General features: G+C 41.7%; 1 protein-coding gene across 2 annotated transcripts; it reads right to left on the bottom strand.

The window, feature by feature from the left end:
• Positions 1-27,978, bottom strand: EMB3147 (Acyl-carrier-protein S-malonyltransferase). Of its 2 annotated transcripts, XM_087691020.1 has the most exons (10): positions 27,384-27,974; positions 2,609-2,694; positions 2,415-2,481; positions 2,153-2,295; positions 1,975-2,023; positions 1,737-1,874; positions 1,537-1,617; positions 1,024-1,200; positions 743-829; positions 4-665 (listed from the first exon to the last, which is right to left on the bottom strand). In XM_087691020.1, the coding sequence occupies exons 1-10, from the start codon at positions 27,654-27,656 to the stop codon at positions 603-605; spliced, it is 1,164 nt and encodes a 387-aa protein (XP_087547146.1). In that variant the 5' UTR covers positions 27,657-27,974; the 3' UTR covers positions 4-602. The 2 variants fall into 2 exon arrangements, with proteins under 2 accessions (XP_087547147.1, XP_087547146.1); XM_087691021.1 differs by lacking the exons at positions 2,415-2,481; positions 2,609-2,694 and having other exon boundaries at positions 1-665; positions 27,384-27,978.
• Between the last annotated feature and the right edge of the window lie 3 nt (positions 27,979-27,981).

Here is a 27,981-nt window from a genome sequence, read left to right on the forward strand (position 1 = left end):
CTCAGAAAGTGGCCCTCTGCCTGTAGAGAGTCATGCATTCCTGTTATGTTCAATGTTCAAATGGCAATCACCAACATGTTAACATAGAAATCTAGAACTGGTTCAAATCCAGAACATCCAGTTCATGCCCCACAAAGGCCTCCTGCAGAATTCACATAATTTCAATGTAAGGGTATCTCAATTACAGGATTTGATGAGGGTTTGAGCTTCCAGTTCAGACAGCAACCTTTGGGAATAAGATAAAACCACTACTGTCCTCAATTTAGAAAAACCTCCAGAAACCAATAATAAGGAGACAGATACCGCACAACTGTCTGGATTTCCAAAAACCAATAGAAAAAAATGGCCTGATCATGAGGCTGTTATGGGGAGTACTCATTTTGAATCTGTTACATACACATGCTTATCTCCACAGTGATTTTACAGAAAAACCCTCTGAAAACAGTAGAACTCCCTACATGGACGACCCCCTCCAACAAACTATCTATGGGAAAAGTAAACAAAATTTCTGTTCTGTTTGCACAGAACATACAGACTTCACTGAGCTTGTGCAGGAGATCAAATCAGCTCGCAATTGCCTGTGAATATAGCTCTGTACTCTGCTACACACTTCGGTTCTCAATTGCAGCAGATTTATCAATGCGTTTAAGAAGACCAGCAATAACCTGGAGATTAAAGAGTCAGTATCTCATTGAGTACACCAGTTCATTCACAAATTCAGAGATCACAAATTAGAGTCTACCTTTCCCGGGCCAAGTTCATAGCTGCTTTTTAAGCCCTTTCCAAGGAGTGTCTTAAGAGTGCTCTCCCATTGTACTGGAGAGGTAACCTACATGTAGATTCATGTTGGTCAGCATTATACAGGAAACTTCAGCAAGCGTAAACATATAGTTTCCAAATTCATGATGAGATTATGGAAGACATAGCAATTGTAATTATAGTGTTGGAGACTGACTTTTGGCCTTAGAGTAGACTGGAAAACTGATGAGCTTTGACCAAATCTGTCAACTGTAACTTACTGACCTGTCGTGCAAGTATATTCTTGATTACACCAGGATCAGAGTGAGGCTGTGCATCCACATTTGAGATAACTGGGATGCGGGGCACCTTAAACTTGGTTTCTGCCAAAGCTGCTTCCAGCTTAGGCACAGCAGAACCCATGTAGTGAGTATGAAAAGCTCCAGCTACTGCTAATCGTACCTGCAAGGAGAAATATTTTATCTTTTATGGCAGGTCTGCATTCAGTAAGCATATCAGGCACAGTGAAACAGGAACTGCATTAAAACAAGTTTACATAGTTACTTATAAAGAACATAACAAACAGAAGAGACCATAACAAAAGATACAGTAACTGCACAAAAATCACATAGTTGTCTGTAAAAACCATAATGAAGAAAAGAAAGCATTGTATTTGATTACTAGGTCCTACAACATCGGTCGCATAATGATCCATCTAAGATCTCCTCATGATCTAAAATACGAACAGGCCCATTGGGAATGAAAAGACAAATCAAACAGTGTATAAAGAGGACATACCACCATCCGAGCTTTGAAAGACTTGGCCTTTGCTTCAAGTGCTTCAACTCCCTTCACTCCACCTGAGACCACATAGTTTCCCTGCAACAGTAAACAAATGTTGCTTCCATGGTTTGTATATGAGCATTAGCAAGTACGTTTAAATTTAAACAATCGCATGTATGAAACATCTACAACTAGAAAAGCTGTTGAGCATATACCGTGCATAAATAATTCGCAATTTGCACTCTATCATCTTCACTGACATCTTCATTTGCAGCATCACAGAGCGCCTGCACCTTTTGTGTATCCAGTCCTATTACACTTGCCATTGTTCCATTTGTGGCATCAGAAGCAGCCTGAGTATTTTTGCAAGTGTCAACATTAATGAATCTCTTTACAGATTTACCAACCACTAGCCAAAACTTCGAGTACAACTGGGATGGCTGTTGGCTTTACCTGCATGGCTTCACCCCTTAATTTCACCAACTTCAATCCATCCTCAAAACTGCAAGAAATACCAAATACAGAAAGAAAACGAATCTTCAGCCTTTGAAAAAACTTGTTTACAGACAAAAAGAAAAGACAAAACAACAACCAGCTCTACCAAAACGAGCAGGACAAAACGACAAATAACCTGAAGACGCCAGCAAAAGCAAGGGCAGTATATTCCCCTAAACTTAGCCCACAAGTTACATCAACTGAGTCAATGATAGTTTGACCTCCACTATCAGCACGGAGCGCCTCAATAGCTGCCAAGCTAGAAACATAAATTGCAGGCTGCAACATAGAAGTGGCATGTATTTAGTGATACAACAAAGCTGAAAACTTGGAAGGCAAGTCTCAAAATTCCTGAGAAGAACAATGAAAATATCTTACGCAACTCCCAAAAAAATCACCTGACTTATGACTGTCGAATCTAGTTTCTCTTTAGGTCCATTTATACAGACATTCAGTAAATCATAGCTGCCAGTTGAAAGTATTGCAATTAGACAAGGGCAATCATAAACAGAATTCAACATGATTTAGCACAAAACTCAAGTTGCATCAATGCACCTGGCATGATTTCTGCCGAAATAAAGGAAAGTCTTACCCAAGAATTTCACTAGCTTTACTAAATAATTCCAGAGCAGCTGGCACCTTTTCTGCTTCTTTCCCCATTCCCACAGCTTGTGCACCCTGGAATGGCATTATAAGCGCTCTCTCTCTCTCTCTCTCTCTCTCTCTCTCTCTCTCTCTCTCTCTCTCTCTCTCTGTGTGTGCCCATGTGCGCAGGTGTATGTTGGTGAATTAGACATGAGAGCCCTCCTCGCTCCTTGCTCCGTGTATGATATATTACATATCATGATGCATCTTACCCATTGGAGTTGGTGGTAGACTATTCATTACTCATCATGTCTATACTCTTACAATATGATAGATAGGGACTAGAGATGGGATGAATCTGACTATAATTAGTTAATTGTTGCTTATATTGATTCATCTCATGAGCCAATTTTTCCTCTGGTAGACACACACACGCACACTGTGTGTGTGTGTGTGTGTGTGTGTGTGTGTGTGTGTGTGTGACAAGGATTTGCAGCCCTGGGTGCCTTAGAGCACCAATGTGCACACATGTAGTTCCAAGGACCCCAAACTAAGCTATGGCTATTTGACACACTCCTCTACGGTGCTAAGATTTGGGGAACTCGACCACTCAAAGATGAACTAGGTGATTAGGATGGGCATTGTATGACTAGATACTAAGAGGACTCCAATGAACATAGAAGATGCAACAATATCAAAGACATTTTCTTGACCTCTCTTAGGATGGTTTTATCACATGACCAACATAAATGGAGGACACCCTGTTAGAGTGAAGCAGTGCGGAAGCAAATGACCAAGACAAAGAGTGAAAAGAGAGAAGAGAGAGAGAGAGAGAAAGAGACAGTGAAACGCAGAAAATCTGAAGTGAAGAATGATGTACAGGATGCAGGTATATACACGGATGCAGAGAGAATGTTTGCATGTCTCCACCTCGAAAATCTCACTCTCCAAGAAACCCAAGGGCAGTCTTCATGGTCTGCAGCCTGAAAACTAAGAGCACAACTATCAAAGTATGTGAAAACCGGGGCCAATAAATAGGCCACAGAAAGTACAGCAAATAATGCAGGTCGGCTGCATTAAATGCAGTCAACTGGACAAATCCGACTGCAGTCAACTGGACAAACGATTGTCCCCCAAATGAAATGGTACTAGATCTCTATATGCTTCATCCGAGCATGAAACACAAGGTTCCTAGCCAAGGCAATGCAACTCTCATTGTTGCATTGAAGAACAATAGGACCTATCTACAAGCAGCCAAGCTCCTCCAAGAGCCTGCAAAGTCACACTGTCTCACATGTAGTAGAAGACGCCGCCTAATACTCCACCTCAATCAAAGATAGGGCAATCGTGGGTTGCTTCTTGCTGCTCCATGAAACAGCACTGGCACCCAAGGTAAAGCAATAACCTATCGTGGACCTCTGATGATCCATATCGCCAGCCCAATCTAAATCACTCCATCCTTCAAGGACTAAGTTTGTAACACCTGTACCTGTTGGATAATAGATCCCAAGATTAGGGGTTCCCCGTAGGAACCGCAAAATCCTCTGAGCAGCCTACCAATGCACCATCTTGGATTCACTCATGAACTAGGCCAGCACACCTACAACATAACATTAGTCAACACAAGTATTGAGAAGCCAGATCAAGGAGCCAACCAACTACCTATAACGGGTAGCATCCGCCAAAGGAGAATCGAAATGAGTAGTAGCCTTTCAATTTGGGTCCATGGGAGTCGTAAGAGACTTGCACCCCTCCATCTCACACGTAGTCAAGAGCTCCTGTACATACCGCTACTGGGAAATAAAGATCCCCCTCGGAATCTAATAGATCTCATGGCCTAGAAAGAAATGAAAAAGTCCCATATCCGTCATCTCAAACTTCTCATGAAGTGTTGCCTTCTTCTGCTCAACCATCTAAGTATGGTCACTTGTCACAATCAAGTCGTCCACACAAAGGACAAGCAACACACGACCTCCGCCTTAAGTGTGAACATAAAACTGGGGATTGGCCTTGGAACCTCAATACCCCAATTTCTCTTAGAGGAACGATTGAATCTTCTTATTCCAAACACAAGGAGCTAGCTTAAGGCCATAGAGAGCCTTCCTCAACCTATACACCTTACCATCAGAAGAACCGAAGCCTGGAGGCTGTTCAACATAGATCTCCTCCTTCAACTCCCCATTCAAGAAGGCAAACTTCACATCCAGCTGATAGACCGGCCATCTCCTAGGCTGGCCAAGGCAAGAACTGTGAGAATAGTAGCCATCCGAGCTATAGGTGCAAAAGTATCATGGAAATCAATGCCTAGATGCTGTGCAAAACCTTCAGCAACAAGGCGGGCCTTGTGCTTGTCCAGCGCACCATCACTACAGTACTTGGACTTGAAGACCCATTTGACTCCAAGGATTTTCTTATGAGGAGGCTTAGGTACAATGTTACATTAATAAATGTAACCTATGGGAGACAAGCCAAGGGATGACCGTCCGGGGGCTTTGGGCGCCCGTACGGGATTAAGGGGAGCTTAGGAAGTAAGTGAGTAATACTAAAATAGTAGAACTCACCAGGTAATGACAGCTGGTAGAGGGAGTCATGACGGGGTGGCACTGCGAGAACTTCCTAAGCGTGGTCGGGGGGAGAGACAGATCTCTCTCGAGCTTCTTTTCCCGGAACAGAGTTGTTCATCAACAGAAGACAAAAGACATATCTGATAATAAAAGTAATACTTACCTTGAACCATCTAATACTGGTATCAGAGCAATCGGGCCACATCCTGTCGAAAGGTTTTTGTCCCGTCTTCAACCGCTTCAACTGCAGTTTTCGTCTTTAGACACTTCGATCACTTCCGTGTTAGCGACCACGGTGGGAGGGTGCAAGTCGAGCGAAGTCCCGCTTCTAGTTACAACTTTGATCACAGATTTGTTCCCACGTGACCTGGCGGGGGGTGTTTAATCACATCTTTACCCAGCATTCCTGTCTGACACGCCTTATTCCCACGTAATCTGCACACAATTAGTGCAAATTTGAGGAAAGCTGCACTATTCTTCGTGCCCCTCTGTAATCATGGAAGTACCTCATCTTTGTACGCAAATTTCTTATATTTACTTTCCAATTCCAGTGTATTAATGGAGGGAAAAGAGAGAGAGGGGATAACCGAAGGCTCTAGTTCAGAGGACCACCCTATGGTGGATCCCCATGAAATGGAAATACAAGAAGAACAATGGGAAGAATTTTTTGCTACACGAGAATAATTTGATGATCTAACTGCTCGTGTGCAAGCACAGGGGGTTCAAATGGAGTTGCTAACTCAAGCACTCACTGAAATAAAATCCCAATTAGCCTTATTATTAGAAAGGGATAAAGGTAAGGTAGAGACCTCAGATATTCCATCTTAATCGAAAGATCTAGATGTGACTATGCGAGACCCTAGGAAACCCCACCAAAAGCTGAGGGATAAACCAATGTTAAAAGATATGAAACCCCCTCAGTTTCATGGGGAGGAAAAAGATAGAAATAAAGATACTATCTTTAACTTCCTCCAAAAATGGGAGGATTTGCACAAACTTAAGAATACTCCACCACATCTCCAAGCGTTGGAGGCCAGTCTAACCTTGGGGCCAAAGGCATATAAATGGTGGAGAACTTTAAAGGAGGCAAATAAAATACCTGAAACTTGGGCTCAATTTGAATCGGTCTTTTTGAAAGAATTCCTTCCTAAAAATGAATGGAAAGAAATTAGGAAGATTGGGATTTTGTCAAACAAAAGGGAAGACCTTTGCTAACATATCTCGAGGAGTATCGTGAGATAATCCTCAAATTGGAAGGAATAGATGAATTTCAAAAGACAAGAGGATTCATAAGGGGACTAGATAAGGCCTGTAAAAAGGAAGTAAAAGGGAGACGCTTGAAGAGGCAATTAAATTTGCATTAATCAATGAAGATAATACGCGTCCAGGTGCACTCACTAGTCTCACTGATACGGAGCCCAAGACTAGGGAATTTGAAGCCTCAAAATTTGTAGGCAAATCTAAAAGGAAAATACCATTCCTTAAGGGTAAGAAACAACCCTTTGAAAAGAAACAATATGTAAGGCCAAAGTTAAGTCAAGATGACTTTGATAAGGCCAAAAAAGAAAGGTTGTGTTTCAACTGCCTATCTCCTAACCATGCTACCTGGAATTGCCCTCAAAGGAAAATGGGGGAAGATAAAGGAAAGGATAAGGACAAGGGCAAGGGAAAAGAAAAACAAATCCATGTAGTGCAAACCCTGGAATTAAAGGGGCATGAAAAGTATAAATCTTTAGAGGTCTTGCACAAGGATGTACAACATAGGTGTTGTATGTCAACTTCTATGTGGCAGCCTACTTTTGGGCCACATGATTTAGTTAGAGTGCATGGATTGATAGCGAGAAAGAGAGTTAGAGTCATGATTGATGACTCTATCACCCACAATTTCATAAATTATGCACTTGTCAAAAAGTTGAAACTTGCCCAACAAAAGAGTGAGCATCAATATGTTGTTCGTATGATGCAAGGTCAGGATAATAAAATATGGGATACAATGGTATCCAATTTGGAAATCGAGATCCAAGGATATAAAGATAAACTTGATTTCCAAATTATGAATATGGAAAGAGCTGATATTGCTTTAGGGAGGGAGTGGCTATGGGGATTGGAGCCATCCTTAAAGCGTACTTATCATCATAATACACTGGAATTTGAAAGGGATGGTAAGACTTTTGTAATTCAAGGTGAACATGAAGTATCTGATAACCCTTTGATGTGTTCCCTTGAAGTTCAGAAGCTGATAAAGAAGGAAGCTTGAGAGGTATATATGTTATGGTCCCTCCCTGTACAGAACACTTTTATTTTTTGTAATATAAAGCAACAATTTTCTTATGTTTGTGAGTTGAATGTAAATAATTAAGTGGTTTGTTAGATGAATTCAAAGATGTGTTTCCTTCTGATTTACCAAGTGGGCCTTCCACCAGATAGGGGTGATGTAAATCACCCAATTGACATAGATAGGGATACACACCCTCTTTCTAAACCACCTTATAAGCTAAGTGAAACACAGCACCAAGAAGTCGAAAGACAAACTAAGGATTACCTTGATAAAGGGTTTATACAACCCGGCAATTCACCTTGGGCTTCGCCAATTTTATTGGTAAAGAAAAAAAATGGTTCTATGCGAGTTTGTGTTGATTATAGAGCACTTAAAATGATAATGGCGAAGAATAAGTTTCCTATGCCCAGAATGGAAGATCTTTTTGATCAATTACAAGGGGCAAAATTCTTCACAAAGATTGACTTAAGATCAGGCTATCACCAAGTAAAAATTAAGGCCCACAATGTTCCTAGGACGGCATTTCGTACTAGATACAGGCACTATGATTTTTTGGTGATGCCTTTTGGTCTCACTAATGCACCGGCTACTTTTATGAAGCTGATGAATAGTGTGTTACGGCCCTATCTAGGACACTTTGTAGTAATCTTCTTGGATGATATCTTGATCTTTAGTAAATCAAGAGAAGAACATTTGGAACACTTACGATTAGTATTCCAATTGTTAAGAACCCATTCCCTTTATGCGAAGAAAACTAAATGTGAATTCTTCGCACAAGAGGTCAAATATTTGGGGCATATTATCTCGAAAGAGGGAATCAAGATGGATCCAGAAAAAGTAAGGGCAATTATTGAGTGGCCATCTCCAAGGAACCTGGAAGAGTTGCAGATCTTCCTAGGTTTATCTCGATTTTATAATAGATTCATTCAAGATTATGCCAAGATAGTTGTTCCAATGACAGACCAACTTAAAGGGAAAGGGAAAAGCTTTAATTGGGGAACAGACCAAAATGAAAGTTTTGAAAAACTTAAGGTAGCTATTGCTACAACTCCAATACTATTAATTATGGATCCCAATAAACCATTCGTGGTTGAAGCTGATGCCAGTGACAGGGTAGTAGGCACGGTCTTATTACAAGAGGGTTGACCGGTTACTTTTGAAAGCAAGAAATTAGACCGTGCAAAACGGAATTATTTTGTTTATGAGAGGGAGCTGTATGCAATAGTATATAATGACCAACCGGATCTACAAGGGTGTAAAGCTAGATGGGCCGAACTTCTCCAAGAGTTCGACTATGAGATAAGGTATAGAAAAGGAAAGTATAATATAGTGGTTGATGCACTCAACAGAATGCCCATCATAAATGATTTGAGTTTTACTCAGTTCACTTCTAATTTGCTTGAATCCTTAAAAGGGAAATGCCAAGTTGATCCTGCATATTCCAACATATGGGAACCAATAGAAAATGGGGATTCAAATGGAAGGCCTCCACTGAGAAAGGAACATCTGAGGATGTTCAACAAGGAAATCAGGGGTTGCTCAAATGGGATTCAAGTGAAAGAATTTTACCATTGATAATGGTTATTTACTCTACAAGGGTAGGATATGTGTCCCGAAAGATGAAGAAATAAGGTGCCAGATACTCTTTGAGTGTCATGATATCCCTAGTGCGGGACATCCAAGAGTTAATAAGACTTAAAGTCTTATTAAAAGGCCGTTCTATTGGCCTGGAATGAATAAGGACGTCCTTGACTATGTGGTCAAATGTAATAAATGCCAGGTTAATAAAGCTGAAAGATTGAAAATGGAAGGACTTCTCCACCCATTAGAGATTCCTTCGGGAAAATGGGAGAGTATCTCCATGGACTTTATTGTCACATTACCCAGAACACAGAGGGGGCACGACTCTGTGTGGGTGATTGTGGATAGGTTAACCAAAATGGCTAGGTTTATTCCAACTTCAACTGATGTTAAAACACCAGAATTTGCTAGATTGTTCATAAGGAACATATACCGATTATATGGCCTTCCAGCAAATATAGTTTCTGATCGGGATAGAAAATTTAATAGTCAATTTTGGTGTGCTGTGTTTAGGAAATTGGATACTAAACTTAGCATGAGCACGGCGGAGCACCCGCAAACAGATGGGCAAACTGAAAGGGTTAACCAAATCCTTAAAGATATGTTGAGAGCATGCGTAAGTAAAAGGCAAACTAATTGGGACGAGTATTTACTGATAGCAGAGTTTGCATATAATAGTGCCAAACACTCTTCCACTGGATATAGTCCATTTATGCTAATGTATGGGTTTCAGCCCAGAGCTCCTCATGCAATAGGACTGCACAAGGAAAAGGTTCAGGCAGCAAAGGATTTCTTGGAGGATATGAATAGTATGTTAAAATTTGCTCAAAAAAATATTAAGAAAGCTCAAAATCGAGCTATAGCTTATGCAGATCCTCATCGAGAGACATCTCCTTTGAGGAAGGAGAATTGGTCTATCTTAAAGTGCCTAAATAAACTAAAATCGTGAAAATGGGACGATGTCCAAAACTTCCACCCAGGTATTGTGGTCCTTTCACAATACTTAAAAGGGTCGAAGAACAGGCTTACAGGCTCCAACTACCTGCTAGTAGTAAAACACATCCAGTTTTCCATATAAGCAAGCTAAGAAAGAAGCTAGGTGATATGGATAATCTAATCTTAAATGATAACATTGACAAGCTAATAGGTGACCAATCTATTCCACACGAACCAGAAAGAATTTTAAGTGTTCGTAACAGACGAACGAGGAATACTATTTATCAAGAATATATGGTGAAATGGAAAGATTGTTCAGAAGAAAGCTCAACATGGTAGCGAGTAAGTACCTTAGGGAAAAGGTTTCCCAATTTACAGTTGAACCTCCCAAGCATCGTTTTCGAGGACGAAACCGATTCTTAAGGGGGAGGAAATGTTATATTAATAAATGTAACTTATAGGAGACAAGCGCGAGGGATGACCCTCCGGGAGCTTTGGGCGCGCGTACGGGGTTAAGGGGAGCTTAGGAAGTAAGTGAGTAATACTAAAATAGTAGAACTCACCAAGTAATGACAGCTGGTAGAGGGAGTCACGACGGGGTGGCACTGCGAGAACTTCCTAAGTGTGGTCGGGGGGAGAGACAGATCTCTCTTAAGCTTGTTTTCTCGGAACAGAGTTATTCATCAACAAAAGACAGAAGATAGATCTGATAATAAACGTAATACTTACCTTGAACCATCTAATACACAAGGTACCAAGTGCCATTCCTCTCAATCGACTCCAACTCTTGCTCCATCGCTCTCCGCCAATGATCATGCTATAAAGCCTCCTTCACGGAAGTGGGCTCGCAATCCTACATGACATGAGTGATCAAACAGTAATTAGTGTACACAAGCTCAGCATGGTATGTATGGTTCCTTCGAGAATGCCATGAGCCATCCTGCGGTTGCCACTCCTCAAGGACCCCCTCAATCCGTGCATCACGAAGAGTGTCACAAGCCGAACGAGGAGGAGGCTAGATCTCGCCTCATCACTTGCCATCTGCTAAAGTTTCTGGAAGGTACCCAAAGTATGCCTCATAAGGGGCCATACCAACAACAATAGAAGTAGGGGATCGATTAAGGATGTGAATGGCAATAGCCACAACCTCAACCCATAGACATTGAGGTATCTTACGATGCTCCATCATGGTACACACCATCTCAACCACACTGCGATTCTTCCACTCCAATATGCCATTCTCCTGAGGGATGTTTGTATTGGCAAACTCCTGGTGAATACCACAATCTGCACAAAAACGAGCAAGCTCATTAGAAACAAATTCTCCGCCCTTATCCGATCGTAAGGTCTTCAGTTTCCGACCCGATCGGTTCTTCTCAAAGAGCAACCAATCCGTAAAGTTGGAGAATGCCTCCGACTTCGGGTTCAAGAAATAACCCAATGTCATCCTATTGTAATCATCCACAATTAGCATGAAATACAAGCTCTCTCGAAGGGACTCCGTCGTCATCGGTCCACAAAGATTGGTAGAAACAAGCTCCAAGGGTGCTGAAGACCGCCTCAAAGTCTTGCTGGGAATAGCCTCACGAGTTCGCTTCCCATGAATGCAAGATACACAAGGCTGCTGGCCTACCACAATATCCAGCAAACCTCGAACAAGTTGTCCCTTTGACACCTTCCAAAGGTAATCATAGTTGAGGTGGCTAAACCGAGCATGCCAAAGCTCGAACTAAGTTTGAGAGGTAAGAATAAGAAAAGTAAAAGCAGAAGAAGACCGCAACTTACAGACTCCATTCTCCTCATAACCTGAAGAAAGAACCTGTCTCGATCCATAATCAAGAATCCGAAAAGAATCCACATCAAATTCGACCAAGAGGCTAAGGGCACAAATCTTGTGCATCGAAAGTAGATGGTATTCCAAGGCCGGCACATAAAGCACCTCAAATGCATAGGCACCACCTCGCCCATCTAGAATAAGATGCAAGTCACCCCATCCCTAAATAGGAATAGACGAACTATCACCAATGAGAATCTGGCCATGCAAAGGCCGCAAATGAGTAACACCTACTAAAAAAGGGGTTATGTGCCGTGAGGCACCACTATCAACAATCAACTCTCGAGTATATGGGGCCATCAACGCAGCATCAAAAGACGTCAGGTCAATTCCTTAACCACCTCCAAGTGAAGAAAAGCAGCTGATGAGGAAGCAACCACCACTCCGGAATCCTTTGAAGATTCTCTTTCTTCTCCTTGTCCTTCTTCTCCTTGTCCAAGCAATCCTTCTTCCAGTGACCTGTTTTGCCACCATAGATGTGACAAGTAAACTCCTTTTCCTTGTCCTTCTTGGGTTTGTCCTCCTCCTTTTGGTCCTTCCCCTTCTTCTGAGAGGACTGACCAACCAAGGCCTCAAATTTAGAAGCATTGGTCCCTTTCAACTACTCCTCTTGGTCCAAGACCATAGAAACCAACTCCTCCGACCAAAGAGTCTCAATCCGCCCTGAAGCAATCGAGACAAAACAAAAGCCACTGAAATGGGGCAATAACTGTGAAAGAAGAGTTATCACTATGTCTTCAGAAGTGATCACCTTCCCTGCATTTTGCACCTACATCTTAAGCTACCTTAGCTTGTTAATATGCTTCCGCATAGAAGATGACTTGTTGATACTCATGGTCCTCATCTGCACTTCCAAAGAAACTTGTTTCATGATGGTCATACAATTGTACATCTGATCAAGCTCCAGCCATATCTCCCAAGCCACCGTCAAATGCTCGATATGAGAGATAACAGTTGTAGTGCATGAGAGAAATAAAAACAAGCGGATGCAAGCATTGAGTTTGTCCCAATGTGTCTGAGCCTTCGCCAACTCCACCTTATCACTGGAAGAGAGTCTGGACTCGTCTCGCGAAGAAGGACAACGAATAGCCTCCGTAACAAGCTCCGCCGAACCATAGGACTCCAAAATGGCAAGCATCATAACCCGCTAGATGACATAATTATCGCCATCAAGCTTTTGATTTAATGGAAGAGCCGATAACATAGGCTCCTTCTGGTCCATGATCGCCTGGAACTCTGTCTTGGCCTTAGAAAGCATCTTCACCTACAATGCCTGCACAAAACACAAAAACCAGCCCCCTCTAACTGTGTGAAAGCAGCCTACTAGGGCTCTTCACTGCTAGTCCTGCTCCTTCATCCGTCGAAGGTGATGAAAAGGTAAAATCTGCACTTGAAGGCCCAAAACGCAGCCTTCTTCCTTCTCTAACAGCAAAAATCAACAGCAACTTCAACAAATCTTCTCCTTTCTCACACGCCCATGCTCGCCTCAGCCTTGTTTTGTTACGCAGCCCTCCTACTCGCCCTTGAATGCTGAAAACGCAGCCTTGTGTTGCACTGAAATCTCCTCTTCGCGAATCTCCACCCTTGGTCAATCCTTCAATGCTCTGATACCATATTAGAGTGAAGCAGTGCGGAAGCGAAGACCAAGACAAAGAGTAAACAAAGAGAGGAGAAAGAGAGAGAGAGACAGTGAAATGCAGAAAATCTGCAGTGAAGAATGTTATACAAGGATGCAAATATATACACGTGCACAGAGAACGTATGCATATGTCTCCACCTCGAAGATCTCACTCTCTGAGAAACCCGAGAAAAGTCTCCACGGTCTGCAGCCTGAAAACCAAGAGCACAACTATCAAAGAATGTGCAAATTGGGGCAATAAATAGGCCACAAAATACAGCAAATAATACTGATAGCACAATCCAACTGCAACCCCACTGCCCCACCTGACACATGTCTCCAGCTTGTCATTTGCTAACGTCAATTGCCACGTGGACCGCCTGCTGCACTTGCCTATCCAAGGAATGTCAAGCTCTAACACACCCATCTATCACACGGCCTCAAATGCATTATTAATCAACTTGCACCTCATCACACTAGTTGAGGATAGAGACAAAGAGGTATGAGAATATAGTCCCAAAGGACCACATATGCCAACTATGTGGGACCAAGGTTAAGTCGAATGAGCACTACACTTGCCTATGTACAATGTACTAAGAGTTTAGATGGAGATGCCACTACCTCTTTCGATAAGTTGGGTCATGGAGTGCAAGGACTAGAGATGTTTGGAACTATTTTTAACATAGGGAGATGCCCCAGAGCCAAAGGAACAACCTTCTCAGTTCCACCTAGACAAAAAGTACTAATAAACTTCTTTACTACAATGAGCAGCATGGAGAGCACCCACACTACCAAAACTTCCATATATAGACTAGTGCTCTTGGTAATATTTCTTTATCATTACTAAACTACATATATAACTGTTATTGCTCCAAAAGCCCTACTCACTAGCTTTCAACTTCTCACGAATCTGTAGTGCTCAAGAACTGTCTCCAACTGCTCTCACCAACCAAGACCAAGAACACCAAATCTTAGTAAAACAGCTATGAACGGCAAAACACAAGCTGGGACTACAAAATGCAAAGGAAGGTTGCAAAAAACAAAGGCTGAAAGTTGGTCACATAGGACTTACGCAATCATGCGTGTCTTGCACGGTCATCTCTTGCCTCTGAGCCTCTATCTAAGTTAAAACCGAGGACATTAGGAGCTCAAACATTTTTTATGTCTATTGTGCTATGTCAAAAACGAGGACTGAAGGGGTGAGAGTGCGCAATGGCATGCAAGGTCAAGGCGTTAGCTGAAGAGCAAAGATGAGCTGAGAGTTAGAGGAAGAGTGAACGCAGAGATAGGTGTACCGATGTGATGGTACACAAAGAATAAATAGAATGTATTTATATGTTAGGGTACATTAAGGGTGTGTTCACACCCGTAAGTCTATTTACACGGAGACGAAGGGACTTTACACCCAACAACCTCCCACTTAAAGGCTCGAAGTGGTACCTTTAAGCTAACCAACTCCCACTAAACGAATGCAGTGCCCAAAGTAAAAACATACCCACTGGTAGATTTCCTAGTATCAAGATCTCCTGCCATGTCTGAATCACAAAATCCATGTAACTCTAGTGTACCCTTTCCATAGCATATACACTTTTCTTGTGTACCTTTCAAGTATTTGAAGATGCGTTTCACTGCTTCCCAATGTGGCTTGCCAAGGTTAGACATAAATCTGCTAACAACTCCCACTGCATGAGCAATGTCAAGGCGAGTTGCAACCATGGCATACATCAAAGATCCACAAGCTGATGCATAAGGTATACACTTCATGGTACTAGCAGCTGCATCATCCTTAGGGCAATCAGATTTGCTAAGCATTGTATGTGGCAGTAAAGGCACACCAAGAGGCTTAGCATTAGCCATATTAAACCTGTCAAGTACTTTGCTTATGTATTTGTCTTGTGAGAGAAACAATAAATGCTACACTCTATCTCTTTTAATGCGCATGTCCAAAATGTGTTCAACTGCCCCCAAATCTTTCATAGAGAAGGCTGAACGCAGCTACCTTTTAAGAGCATTCAAAGTACTCTTATGTTATCTTGCAATCAGCATGTCATCCACATATAAAACTAGCACAATAAGGCTACCATCATCAGCCTTTTTAGTGTATAAGCAGTGATCTGCATGACTGCGTTTAAATCCATGGCTGAGCATAAAGGTATCAAATTTTTTGTACCATTGTCTAGGGGCTTGTTTCAGCCCATATAAGTTACGTTTCAGCTTACAAACCAAATGCTCTTTTCTTGGAATAGCAAATCCTTCTGGCTGTTTCATGTACAGCTCTTCATCCAAGTCACCATGAAGAAAAGCAATCTTCACATCCATCTAATCCAACTCTAAATCCAAGGATGCAGTGAGAGCAAACAAAACACGGAGCGTAGTCATCTTCACCACTGGTGAAAAGACCTCCTGGAAGTCTATGCCTTCCTTTGTGTATAGCCCTTAGCAACCAGCTGTGCCTTGTACTTGGGCTTCCCATCAATACATTTCACTTTGCAAACCCATTTATTAGGAATAGATTTCCTATCCTTGGGCAAAGATACAAGCTCCCATGTGTTATTTGCATATAGAGACTTCATCTCTTCCTGCATAGCAAGCTCCCACTTTCTCTTGTTTTCACATGATTGTGCCTCTTTAAATGTCAGAGGCTCACCCTCATCAGTCAACAAAATGCAATCCAAAGATGGCTGAAACCTCTGTGGCTACCTTCTGACACATGTAGATTGTCTTACCCAATGATCTGTATTATCAGGCAGTGGGCCTACATCCTAAGGAATGTGCACACCATCACCAGGTGGCTGATTTTCAGCATTTTCTTGCTGCTGTAATCTGTTTTCAGCATGTTCTTCTTGCTGTCCTATTTCATCCTATGCATCTATTTGCTGTCCATGATATTCTGGCTGTAGCACAATAGGTGTTAGCAGATTAGTCACCTCATGGTTGAATCTGGACTTGTGGTTCAGCAAGCTGGGCACATAGATTATTTAGGCATTTTAGTTGTCATTATTTATTGAGGTTTGGGCATTATTTGCAGCCAGTCGGCCAGCATTTAATGTTGGCCAACCAGTCATATTTTGGGCATTTATTTGTCCTATATATTGTCTGGCTCCCTCCTCCACTTATTCATTCATCACTGGACAGTCCTTGGAGAGAGGGAGCAGGTGCCAATGTCTCCACAACCGGTGACTCACATTGTATCTGTACTATCTCGTGTCTTGGTATATGGATTCCATTTCCCAAGTATACATCTGAGTTCTCATCTGTATTGTGTTATCTTTTTCTTTTCTTTTGTCTTGTGTTCAGCAGTCTATTTCAGCATGTTGTTTATGCTTCCATTGTTGCACCACTTCTGATAATAGGTTGCTGCTCATTTTCAGCATCAAAAGGAACAGAACTTTCAGCTAATGGCTGCTGAATGGCTGGCTGTTCATGCTGAAATTTGACCTTTTTGTCAAGATCATTATGTGTAGCATTTTTCAACAACTCTTCCTTATTAAATACTACATCTCGGCTGCATATTATCTTCCTACCCTGAGGAAGCCAAACTCTATAACCCATCTCTCTCTCATCTCCATATCCCATGAAGATGCCCTTGATGGATTTCATGTCTAGTTTGGTCCTCTGTTCTACAGGTACATGCACAAAGGCATCACAGCCAAAGACACAAATGGTCATATGAAGTAGGTTTGCCAGACCAAACCTCTTCAAGAATGCCATTTTTCAATGCACGATTGGGAGAGCGATCGCATATATGAACTGCAGTTTTAAGAGCCTCTCCCCAAAATTGCTGTGGGAGATTAGCTGTGGACAGCATTCATCTGACTCTCTCACAAAGTGCGCGGTTAAATCTTTCAGCCACGCAATTTGATGCAGGATTATAAGGGGCTGTCAACTCCCTCTTAATGCATGCATCTCACAAAACTTGTTAAATTCTTTTGAGACATACTCACCCCCATTATCTGTTCTTATGGCTTTCAACTTAAGCCCTTTTTGTGTGGTAACAAAGGCATGAAACTTTTTAAAAGAATCCAACACTTCCTTTTTGCTCTTAAGTGCATACACCCATGGCTTTCTACTGAAATCATCAATGAAAGTAACAAAGTACCGTGCACCCCCATACAAATTAACACGCGTAGTGCACACATCAGAGCGTACTAGGTCAAGAGCATTAGACTTCTTAACGACACCAAAGTAATAAGGAGACTTCACTTGTTTTCCATATAAGCAATTATTACAAAATTCGAGAACATAGCCTTTTACATCAAATCTCCCTAAAGAGGAGAGAACCTGAAGGCCTTTCTGGCTCATATGACCAAGTCTTTTGGGCCAAAGCTCCATCTGTGAATGGACTTCAGCCACAGCCAAGAACTTGCCAGGTAATGCTTTACAATGCAAGTAATATAAAGTCCCCATTTTGCTGCCTTTAACAATCAGCATAGAGTCCTTATGGACCTTCCAAGATCCACCACCATATGTAGCAAAGTACCCTTTAGCATCAAGCTGCCCAACTGATAGTAGACTCTTCTTTATGCCAAGTACAAATCTGACATCCTGCAAAATCAGGTCTTGACCATTTTCAAGAGCCAAGTGAATGGTGCCAACACCCTCTATCTCACATGCATAGTTATTACCCAAGTAAACTTTGCCTAGGCAACCTGCAGTGTATTCAAAAAATGACTCCAAAGAGGGGGTAACATGAAAAGAAGCACTGTTGTCCACTATCCATGATTGTGACAGCCCATCATGAGCTGAAAGTAAGGCATCAATTACCTCCTTTTTAGTGATGTGCATATCACCTATTGTTGCCATGATATATGCACCATTACATGAGGCTACAACAAGTATCTCTTCAGTGTCGAGAAGCTCTTTAATGACCACACTGGGTGCAACATTTGCCTTTGCAACTTCTTTTTGAGAAAGAGTTGTCATCATCTTTCTTTTTATTACCTTGATGTTTCTTTCTTTCTTGCTCTTTCTTGAAGTATCGACAATCGAGCTTTTTATGCCCTTTACGCCCACACTGATAGCACGTGACATCCTGTTGTTTGCCCTTGCTTTTGCTTCTGCTTTTCCCTTTACTGGCTGCAGTACCCCTCATTTTAGACCTGCCTCTTATATGGTAAGCTAAGCCACCGCTTTCACCACTAGACTTTCTTCTGATTACTTCATTGAGAATTGAACCTCTAACACCATCAAAAGTCAAAGCGGGGTTGTTGCTAAGTGACACAACCAAAGATTCCCAGCTGTCATGCAAAGTCATCAATAAGAAAATAGCTTTCAATTTATCATCAAAAGCAGTCAAACCAGAGTCTTGCAGCTGACTCAAAACCCCTGTGAAAGCACTCAAATGCTCAGATGCTGGGTTAGACTCATCCAATTCCATGTTCACAAGTTTACGCATAAGATGCACTTGATTCACAGGAGTTGTATTTTCATAAGTATCCTTGAGCTTTTTCCATATAGCATAACCTGTATCAAGACGCTTGATGTCTGTAAGTACATCATCAAACACTGCCATCTTAATGTATGCAATGGCCTTCTTATTAAGTCTAGCTCAATCCACATCTGTCATAGCTACAAGCTTAGTCTCCAAGAGAGCATCTTCACAGTCCTTGAGAAACAAAATGCCTTGCATCCTATCCTTCCACAAGTCAAAGCCAGTGCCATCAAACCTCTTGACTTCAAAGAGGGATTTAGTGTCATTGCTGCTAGAAGCATTTGCAGCCATTTTTCAGCAATAAACCAGAAATTCAATGCTGCAATTTATGACAGCAAAAATGAGCTGAATATTCAGCTGATTTCAGCCCAATTTTTCAGCAAATAGTAGCAAGATTCAGTCCGAGTACATGTACAGCAGTAGAACGAATGACTTTCAGCAGTATGACTGCAATTTCAGCATACATTAAATGCATACATCACTGCCAAGTAACTCCCACTTCAGCAATATCACCAAAAAATACAGTTGCACCAATCCCAGATCTACAACATGAATAATCAGCAATACATCAACTCAATGGGAGCTGTCCAGCAAGTATACTGCATACATATGTGATCGTATCGTCTTCTGCCACCCAAAACACCAAGAAATCTCTGCAATTTCTCCAAAATCGCACAAGCGGGAGATAAAAATGCTCAAATCACTCTGCTTATAACCACAAGATTGCTTCAGAAATATTCCCAAAGTGCATTTCACGCATTAACTTTGCCAAAATCCACAGATTTCAGCAAAAACCCCAAAATTTCACTGACCGATCTGCCTCGATTGCATTAATACATGTTCCCAAAAGCATAAAATGGGTAAATTTAGCAAAATTTCACAAAATTTTGCAAAAACCCCAAATTTCTTAGGTCCAATTGTGCACCAATGTCAGCAAATCTAACTCAGCTGACCAAAATTTTACCAATACAGCAAAAGCCCTAAATTTTATGGATCCAATATTGAGAAATTTCACTCAGATGAGTAAAATTTCAGTAAATTTGGCGAAATCCCCAATTCAAACGCGCACAATGTCTGCAATTTCTGACCCAAATGCCTCAATCTTGCATGAGCAACACTCAATCTGAAAAAGCCCTAAATTTATGTGCCTAAATCTGCACAAACTTGCGAACTGTGCTTGCGCACGCTAATCCCAGTCAGTGAGCAAGGGGTCTCCTTGCAAAAAATGAAAATTTGATGTAAATTGCTGATAACATGACAAAAACATCAGCCGTTGACCAGCCGCCTGTCCTGCGTGCCTGTCGCCTGACGAATCTGAATGCGCCTGTCCTCGTGAGCTATCGCCTGCCTGGGAGCTGTCGTCTGCTGTTGAGTGCTGCAAACTGTTAACGCAAACCAGAAAACTAACGACCTGACTTGTGGGAGGTGACAACTTACTGAAATGTGTCACCTCGATGCACACGAAGCCATCTACTGAAAAACGACCTACTGTTTTCTTCGCATGCGCAAGCTGAAACTAACTCGCCTTGGCTTCGAGAAACGCCCACACCTTCACCGAAGCTCTGATACCAGTTTAAAGGGGTGAGTGCGCAATGGCGTGCAAGGTCAAGGCGTTAGCTAAAGAGCAAAGATGAGCTAAGAGTTAAGAGGAAGAGTGAACGCAGAGATAGTTGTACCGATGTGATGGTACACAAAGAATAAATAGAATGTATTTATATGTTAGGGTACATTAAGGGTGTGTTCACACCCGTAAGTCTATTTACACAAAGACGAAGGGACTTTACACCCAACAAAGACATTAGGAGCTCAAACATTAAGAGCATGCATTTCATTTTAAGTCAGTTTTAGGTGTGCTCACAGTGGCTGATGATCTTTTCCAGCCTTTGCATTTCCTTTTCAATGCCCGGAGATTTGTTCACACCAATTTAAGGCAATCAGCTCTTTTATGTGGCAACAGCATTTTCTGGAGGCACCTGCATTATTTCATTTATTTTATGCAGGTGGGCCAGTTTTTTGACATGCCCAAACAGCTATCAACCAGATTTTGGCATTCATAGTATATATAACCAGACTCCACTTGGCTGGTCATTATTCTTTTGCAGGTTTCAGCACACTCTAAGATTCAGGACTCTTCTCTAGTTTTCGGTGTTGCCATTTGTCATCAGCCTGATCTGATGCCCTCATGAACGCTTTAGGCTACCTGCAAGGACTAATCAATCCTCATTGTATTCAGCATTCTTTTGGAGTTCAGTGCAGATTTTCTTCTTCCATTCTCTTCTTTCGTTGTAATCTCTCTTCCCTTCTCTCTCCATGTTTGTGTTGTTCTTCCATTTCACACTCTCACATGGTTCCATCCCAAACAAGAGGACTCAAAGGTTCTAAGAAGAGAAGGCAACATTCAGCTTGCTGTTTAGAGCGAATTTGCTGCAAAGAACATAGATTTTGTGCATTGCTCGGGTCTTGTACGAAGTGTGTGCGGCATCTACAACTTGTGCACAGTGTAGCTGTTTTCTCCTCCATTCGGACAGCCCAACACCAAAATACAGCAGTTTTTGTGTGTTTGCAGGTCTATTTTAAGAGTTATGGATTACCAATTCAATGTGTTTAATGACACTAACAAGGGGTCAATCCATTCTTTTGAAGACAAGAAAAACCACCGATCAAATCATCGCAAAGAATGACAAGAAGATCGAAGATCAAAGATCAAAGCCACGACCCTCAAGAGATTGAAATTCTAACACATCCAAAAGATCAAAGTGCCCTCATTCCCCCCCTTGCTTCTTGTCTTTAAGAGGATCTGTACTATAGGTCCTCGTACAGCAATGATGACACCATCCATTCAAATGTCCATGCTTCCTTCTTTGCCCTAAGAAGATCAACTTGATGGTATGAATTACTCCCTTTGGTCATGCAAAGTGTGTTGAATATACCCCTCTAACAAGCCCATATGAATCCTCCTCTATTTGATGGAAAAGGGGAGATGTATTGGACCCGTGAGAGACGATATAATTACATCCATGTGAGGCGCTAGTTGGATTCCCATGTGACAATGAGGTCACCTATGATGTAAGCAAGAGCAACTTGTTTATGCTTATAAAAGAGGCTCGATCCCACATTTGTTAGAGATCAATCATCCCGTGGACTAGCATTTTGCAGGTTACCATTGGTGCAATCAGTTCTCTTAGATGTACTCTCAAAGCACATTGTTCATTATTCTTGTCAGTTAGTGGGCATTTTCAGTAGGCACAATGTACGAGCAATTTCATCAAGAAGGCGATGATACCATGTGGCAGCTAGAGGATCAATCACTAATTATTTTATTCATTATTGGTGTAGTTGGCAGCTTTTTTATCGGGTCGGCCAATTTTACTAGCTGCCTGCATTATTTTATTGTATTTATTTCCTCCGATTTAGGTCTACTTGGTAGCCTGCCCTCCTCACTTGCTTCTCAGGTACTGGTGGGAGAGATACGGCTCAAGGAGATACATCAACAGCCCCTATATACCTCCCCTCTTCATTTCAACATTCATTGACTACAAATTTATCCATTTTTCTCTCTTTTCTCTCCCTTTCTCTCATGTTCATTTTACTAAGCCTTATTCACACTAAGGCATAAACATCTCTTAGCCTCTTTTCACACACAACAATACATTCTTGCACTATTGAGATTAGCATTTTATCAAAGTGCTTGAAGCATCAGATGACTAAGACTTTTACACTTGGATAGCCACATTAACTAGAAGCCTATATAATGAGTGGTTTTAGAAAGTGAAACCAGATGCTCGTGATCGAAGAAACAAACCATGAACCGGTGAACCTATATAATGAAGCTCTTCAAAAGCTAAATTTGGCAATTCCTAAAATCTAGGAGATTACTATTTTTGGAAGTTGCTCAAATGGAAATTTTGCGCACGTCAAAGGCTCCCAAATTTCGCAAGGAACAATTTTGTCTTCAGCAACTATATCAAATTCTTAACCATTTGAGAGATTTTTAGAGTAGAAGGTTTGGAAGCTGCTTTCTTTAGAAAAGTAACATGTGGCATCTAAAAGAGAACATGTGTCATTTTGAAGAAACAAGTATCCTTACACTTGTCATTTTCAACAAACACTTGTCATTTATAACCTCTACTTTCCACTTTTAAGCACCCAAGCCCCACACCTATATATTAAAGATCTCTCTCTTTATTTGAAACAAATTCTCATGCTGAAATTTCAGCCGCATGCTTTGTACTCTACTATCTCTCTCTCAACCAAGAAACACTTTTTACTTAGCTTGATTTAATCCAAGCACTAAATAAGAAAATCAACTTGCTGCCCAAAGTTTGCAAAAATTAGGGTTTCAAAACCCTAATTTTCAGAATTGCAGCAAATCAGCCTTTTTGTATATGGTTCAAGCACTTGATGCATGTGGTTTTGTTTCAATAAATTCTTATAAAGGGGGAGGGGTTGGTTCTCCTCTTAAAGTGGTGTCAGCTCCTCTCTCTCTCTCTCTCTCCTGATTTCATGGTGATAATTGATCGAGTTGGTTAAGTTCAAAGTATTGCCATTCTAACGTTCTTCCCCGCACTTACGTGGTGGAGCCTTCTTCGTTGGCTATCTCATCTTCAGAGAGACCTTGATTTATTAACACCAGTGCTTCAAGCCATATGACTCCTCCAGGAGATTTGCTACAGGATCTCTATCCACTAGAGAATATACTCATTGTTGGTGACATTTCTTCGGTGCCTATTAATGGTGTTGGCACTTTGTGCTATTGCCTGACCATCCATCGAGCTCCTTTGCAGAAATACTACATATTCTATATTTAAGATTTTCACTCCTCTTTGTTCATGGTCTTACTAGACTCAATACTTGAGTTATCTTCACCAAGCAAGCTATCTTTATTGAGGATTATTCTTCTGGATCCATTTAAGAGATAGGTTGGCAAGAGAGGGAGCTATACAAGCTCCATTCTCCATTGTACAAGATTCTCCAAGGCAACCTTCCATAGCTGCTCTCATTCCCGATTGTGCACCACCTATCCCAAAATTTCCATCCCATCCCCCATCAACTTCTCTAGCGGCTCTCCTCATACCCCCTATCCCTTTTAGAAGGAGATAATAAAGGTAATGCAATTGTGGATTCCTTGGCCCCTTGTGTTTCAGTAGGGGATTCCCAAGATCATGAGGAGTTTCTTCATCAACCAACTACATCAACGGACTTCATTAGCTTCGGCACTTCTTCTACCACCCTTGGATCTATTCCATCTTCTTAAGCCTTCAGCCACATCCAAGGTCTAAGAGGGGATGTTAGCAGTCATACGCATCTTGCACAGTCATCTCTTGCCCATGAGACTCAATCTAAGTCAAACAAAGACATTAGAAGCTCTGATATTTTGTCTGTTTATGATGTCATTTGTTTTGACAAAGGGGGGAGCTCTATTTAGAGCATGCATTTTTTTTCATTCAGTTTTAAGTGTATTTACACTGGTTGATAGTCTTCTCCAACCTTTGCATTTCTTTTTCAATGGTTAGAGGATTTGTTCACACCTGATTTGAGGCAACCAACACACTTTGACATTCAAGACCCTCCATCTTCTAGTACTACCATTTGTCATCAGCTTGATCCGGTCCCACTAATCGGTCCTCATTGTACTCAACATTCTTTTAGAGTTTAGTACAAATTTTCTTCTTCCATTCTCTTCTTTCATTGCAGTCTTTATCTTCTCTTCTCTCTCCGTGTTCGTGTTTTTCTGTTCCGCACTCTCACAATGCACAAATGTAATCACCTAGACCAGCCAAAGAGGGATCAGCAGTAAAAGCAAATTGGTTGGAGTAGTCTGTGCGCAATCACACCTAACAGCAATTACAAACAACAAGCACTACCAAAACCAAGTGGAACATGCTCTAATACCATGTTAGAAAAGTGAGAGCGACCAAAAGTGAAGAGACACTACTATAGTAGACTGAAAAAGACACAGAACAAAAGAGAACATTGCAAGAACTCAAAGAGAATATGCTCAAGAAATAAAAGCCATATACCGAGGCACAAAAACATTACAAAGGCTGGAGCATTGCATCACACGCAATATGTACCAATCTCCTCCTCTCCACTAGGATGCAATCATGCTAGAGGTTGAGTATTTGAATGACCAACACGATTGTCTATGGAGAAGGGAGCCTACCTATAAATAATGTCAAACAGAAGACCAATCTGGCAACCAAAAACCTAGCACCAAAACATAGTTGGCTAGCAGCTAACATCTCTACCATAAAATAGGGAATGCACACAAACACAAATTCATACACCCATGAAATGTATACTCAACTAACACTTAGAACAACATTGCCTAGCCTAGAACAACTTCCACTTGTCCAATCAATTTTTGCCTACCAACTTCTAACAACCATCGCCCAACCTCGAAGCTTCAAACTAATATCACCTGCTCTTGGAAAAACTTCCACTTGTCAAATCAATTTTGGCCCACCAACTTCTAACACTCACGCCTTCACCACTTTCAAACTAATATCGCCTACTCTTGGAACAGCTTTGCCTTGCTCAAGACAGCACAAAAACTACTTCACCCATAGAGGAAAGACTTGTCTTGCAAACTACACAATTAGCAACAAGGGCAAGTGATAGATCTGATATTGGCAACCACAATCTACCCAGAAGTAGGCCATATAATAGAGAAAGGTTGTGTTTAAGTTGTGTTTTCACGTCTTTCGTGCATTCCTCCCACTTTTCCTTATGTTTTGTTAGCTTTTCACAAGAATAATCAAGCGGAAATTTCATTAAAGTTCATTCCCATTAGATTAATTGATGTGTGCCCAGAATGTAGACATTACTTAATTTCGTTTACTCACACAACTCATGTAATATCCTAGACCCGCCAAGGAGTGTTCCAAAGATAAATTGCATCACCACGACTCTTTCTCTAACTACAAGGGCTGAAATGTCCTCTTCCCCCTCTTCATCCTCATCCTTAGCCTCATCATCATCCTCCTACCATCATCATCCTCATTTTCCTCACCATGGGGCTCCAAAATACCAGAGCTAGTTAAGGATGAGAGGTTCAAGCTTTCTCCTCTCAGGAGGCAAAGATACGCATTTTTGCAACCTTTGAGGTTTCAACATAGATCGGATCCTAGGGAGCCTTTGAGTAAGGTTGATTTGTCTACTCCCAAGGAGGAGACAAGCAAGAGCAGTCAATTCACTGTGTCACCTTGTTCTCAATAACCTTCAAAGCAATGGCAAGATAAACAACAATAAGCTCAGACCTCAAAGAGCATGGATGCTTGATATTGGAGCCCTTGAAGTTGTTCAATTCAACATGAGGCAAGAACCCCCTAGGTTGGGAGCATATTGAGACCAAGGCTAGGAGAACCCAAGACCACTACGAAATTGGGCTTGGGTTCTCCTAGCCTTGGTTTCACTATCTCCTTCATTGGAACTAGGATTGAGAAGATTATCAATGCTCCATTTAAATCTCTCACCTTGAAATCTAACGACCCATTGATGATATCAAAACCATCTAGTTCCTACCAAGTGAAGCTCAACAAGCATAAGATTTTCATGCATTCCCAAATTCCCACATTAGGGATGCATGTAGGACCCATGATACTGGAGCTAAAGGTGTAGCATAGTCTATTACAACTATCTCAAAACAAGGGGAACAAGCTCCTTGCCAAGTTAGAACTACTAACTAAAATGCAACTCTGTCTACTAACTAGGAACTTGATCTAACTTTTAACTTTCTTAAATTATATTCGTTGACCCGTCTCCAAGAGCAAATAATGTGCCAATGATGTAGCACCATGGCATTACACTCCATATCCTAAGGTCCATAAGGCTCTTAAGATAAAATTGTAGTACTAATATTACACCATAACGTTTTATCTCCATGCCTACCAACATGTGCATTAAACTCACAAAGCTCAATGTATACTTCAACAACAACCTTGAAGATAGTCTCTAAATTGCATGGTGTACCACTAACACTTCAAACAAGCTTAAAGATGGTCTCCAAACAATCTTAAAGACGGTCTCCAAACAAGCTTAAAGATGGTCTCCAAAATTGTTATGGTGTATCTGTAGAAGCTTGAAAAAAGTAAATGGCTGAACTCAATCTCAATTGATTCTATTTGTGCTACGCATGGAACTGGTCTAGCCTGTTGATCTGCTTTCTTGGATAGCGTAAGCTGGGTACTAGGTACTTTTTTCTCTCATTTTTAGGTATGACAGACCTACCTTGAAGTTGATTGTAGCTATGGCTGAGCTCGATCTAAATTGATTCCATGGGTGGTATGCATGGAATTGGTCTAGACCTGCTTGCTTGAATAGGATAAGCTAGATTCTAGGTACTCTTTCTCTCCTTTTTAAGCATCCCAGAACTACGTTCAAGCTGAGCGTCGTTATCCAGCAATCGAGATTAAAGGTGTGTGCGTGTGTATTAATGTGCGGGATCGGTCGTACTTCCGGAATGCTCAATCTTTCAGGCATTGAATGCATGGCAGAAATTTTGTGAGACATGGGGGACGCCAATTGAGGAGGGCAAGTACCTGGCCCGGGAAGAGGAAAGCAGTAGAAGCCGTGTAATCGGCAAACAGGGAGTCGCTAACAGGGGCCTCGGTGCCGACTGCAACGCTGCTGCTCATGCAGACTTGTGAGGAATTGTGCTTGGAGAGGGTCCACGATACAGCTCTCCTGTCTCTGCGGCCAACGAGGCAGCTGAAGGGCCGGACCTGAAGAGAAGGGGTGGTCTCGATGGCGGCAGCGGCCGAGCAGGAGATCCTGACTACGGAGAGCCCGGCCATGATGGATGCGCTAGCCATGGATCTCTCTCTCTCTCTCTCTCTCTCTCTCTCTCTCTCTCTCTCTCTCTCAGAGATCGCTGCTACGCACGAGAGGAGGCAGGCGAGGCAGTGCACGAAGGCTGATGCAGATCATAGATGTATGTCACCACCACCACTACTAGTAGCTCTAGCAGCAGTAGTTGCTTGATGATGGTGATGATGTGTGGAGCATAGAGTGGGACTCTGTCAGTAAAGAAGGTGTTTCGCTAGCCGGACTCCACATCGAAGTCATCGTCTACCAGCCCAACTACCAAAGACACTTCACATTTGTCTGTTCCATCTGCCAGCCCACCCCAAAGACTTC

The sequence above is a fragment of the Lygodium microphyllum genome, chromosome 13 (assembly GCF_053477565.2).
Source record: "Lygodium microphyllum isolate KBCC chromosome 13, Lygodium_microphyllum_v1.1.10, whole genome shotgun sequence".
NCBI lineage: Eukaryota > Viridiplantae > Streptophyta > Polypodiopsida > Schizaeales > Lygodiaceae > Lygodium > Lygodium microphyllum.

Excerpts from the sequence above, each read along its gene's own strand:
- EMB3147 (XM_087691020.1), bottom strand. The coding sequence starts at position 27,656 with ATGGCTAGCGCATCCATCATGGCCGGGCTCTCCGTAGTCAGGATCTCC. Across the intron at positions 2,024-2,152 it reads GCTTTTGCTGGCGTCTTCAG|TTTTGAGGATGGATTGAAGT; the intron begins GTTATTTGTCGT and ends TATTTCTTGCAG. Across the intron at positions 1,875-1,974 it reads TAAGGGGTGAAGCCATGCAG|GCTGCTTCTGATGCCACAAA; the intron begins GTAAAGCCAACA and ends AAAAATACTCAG.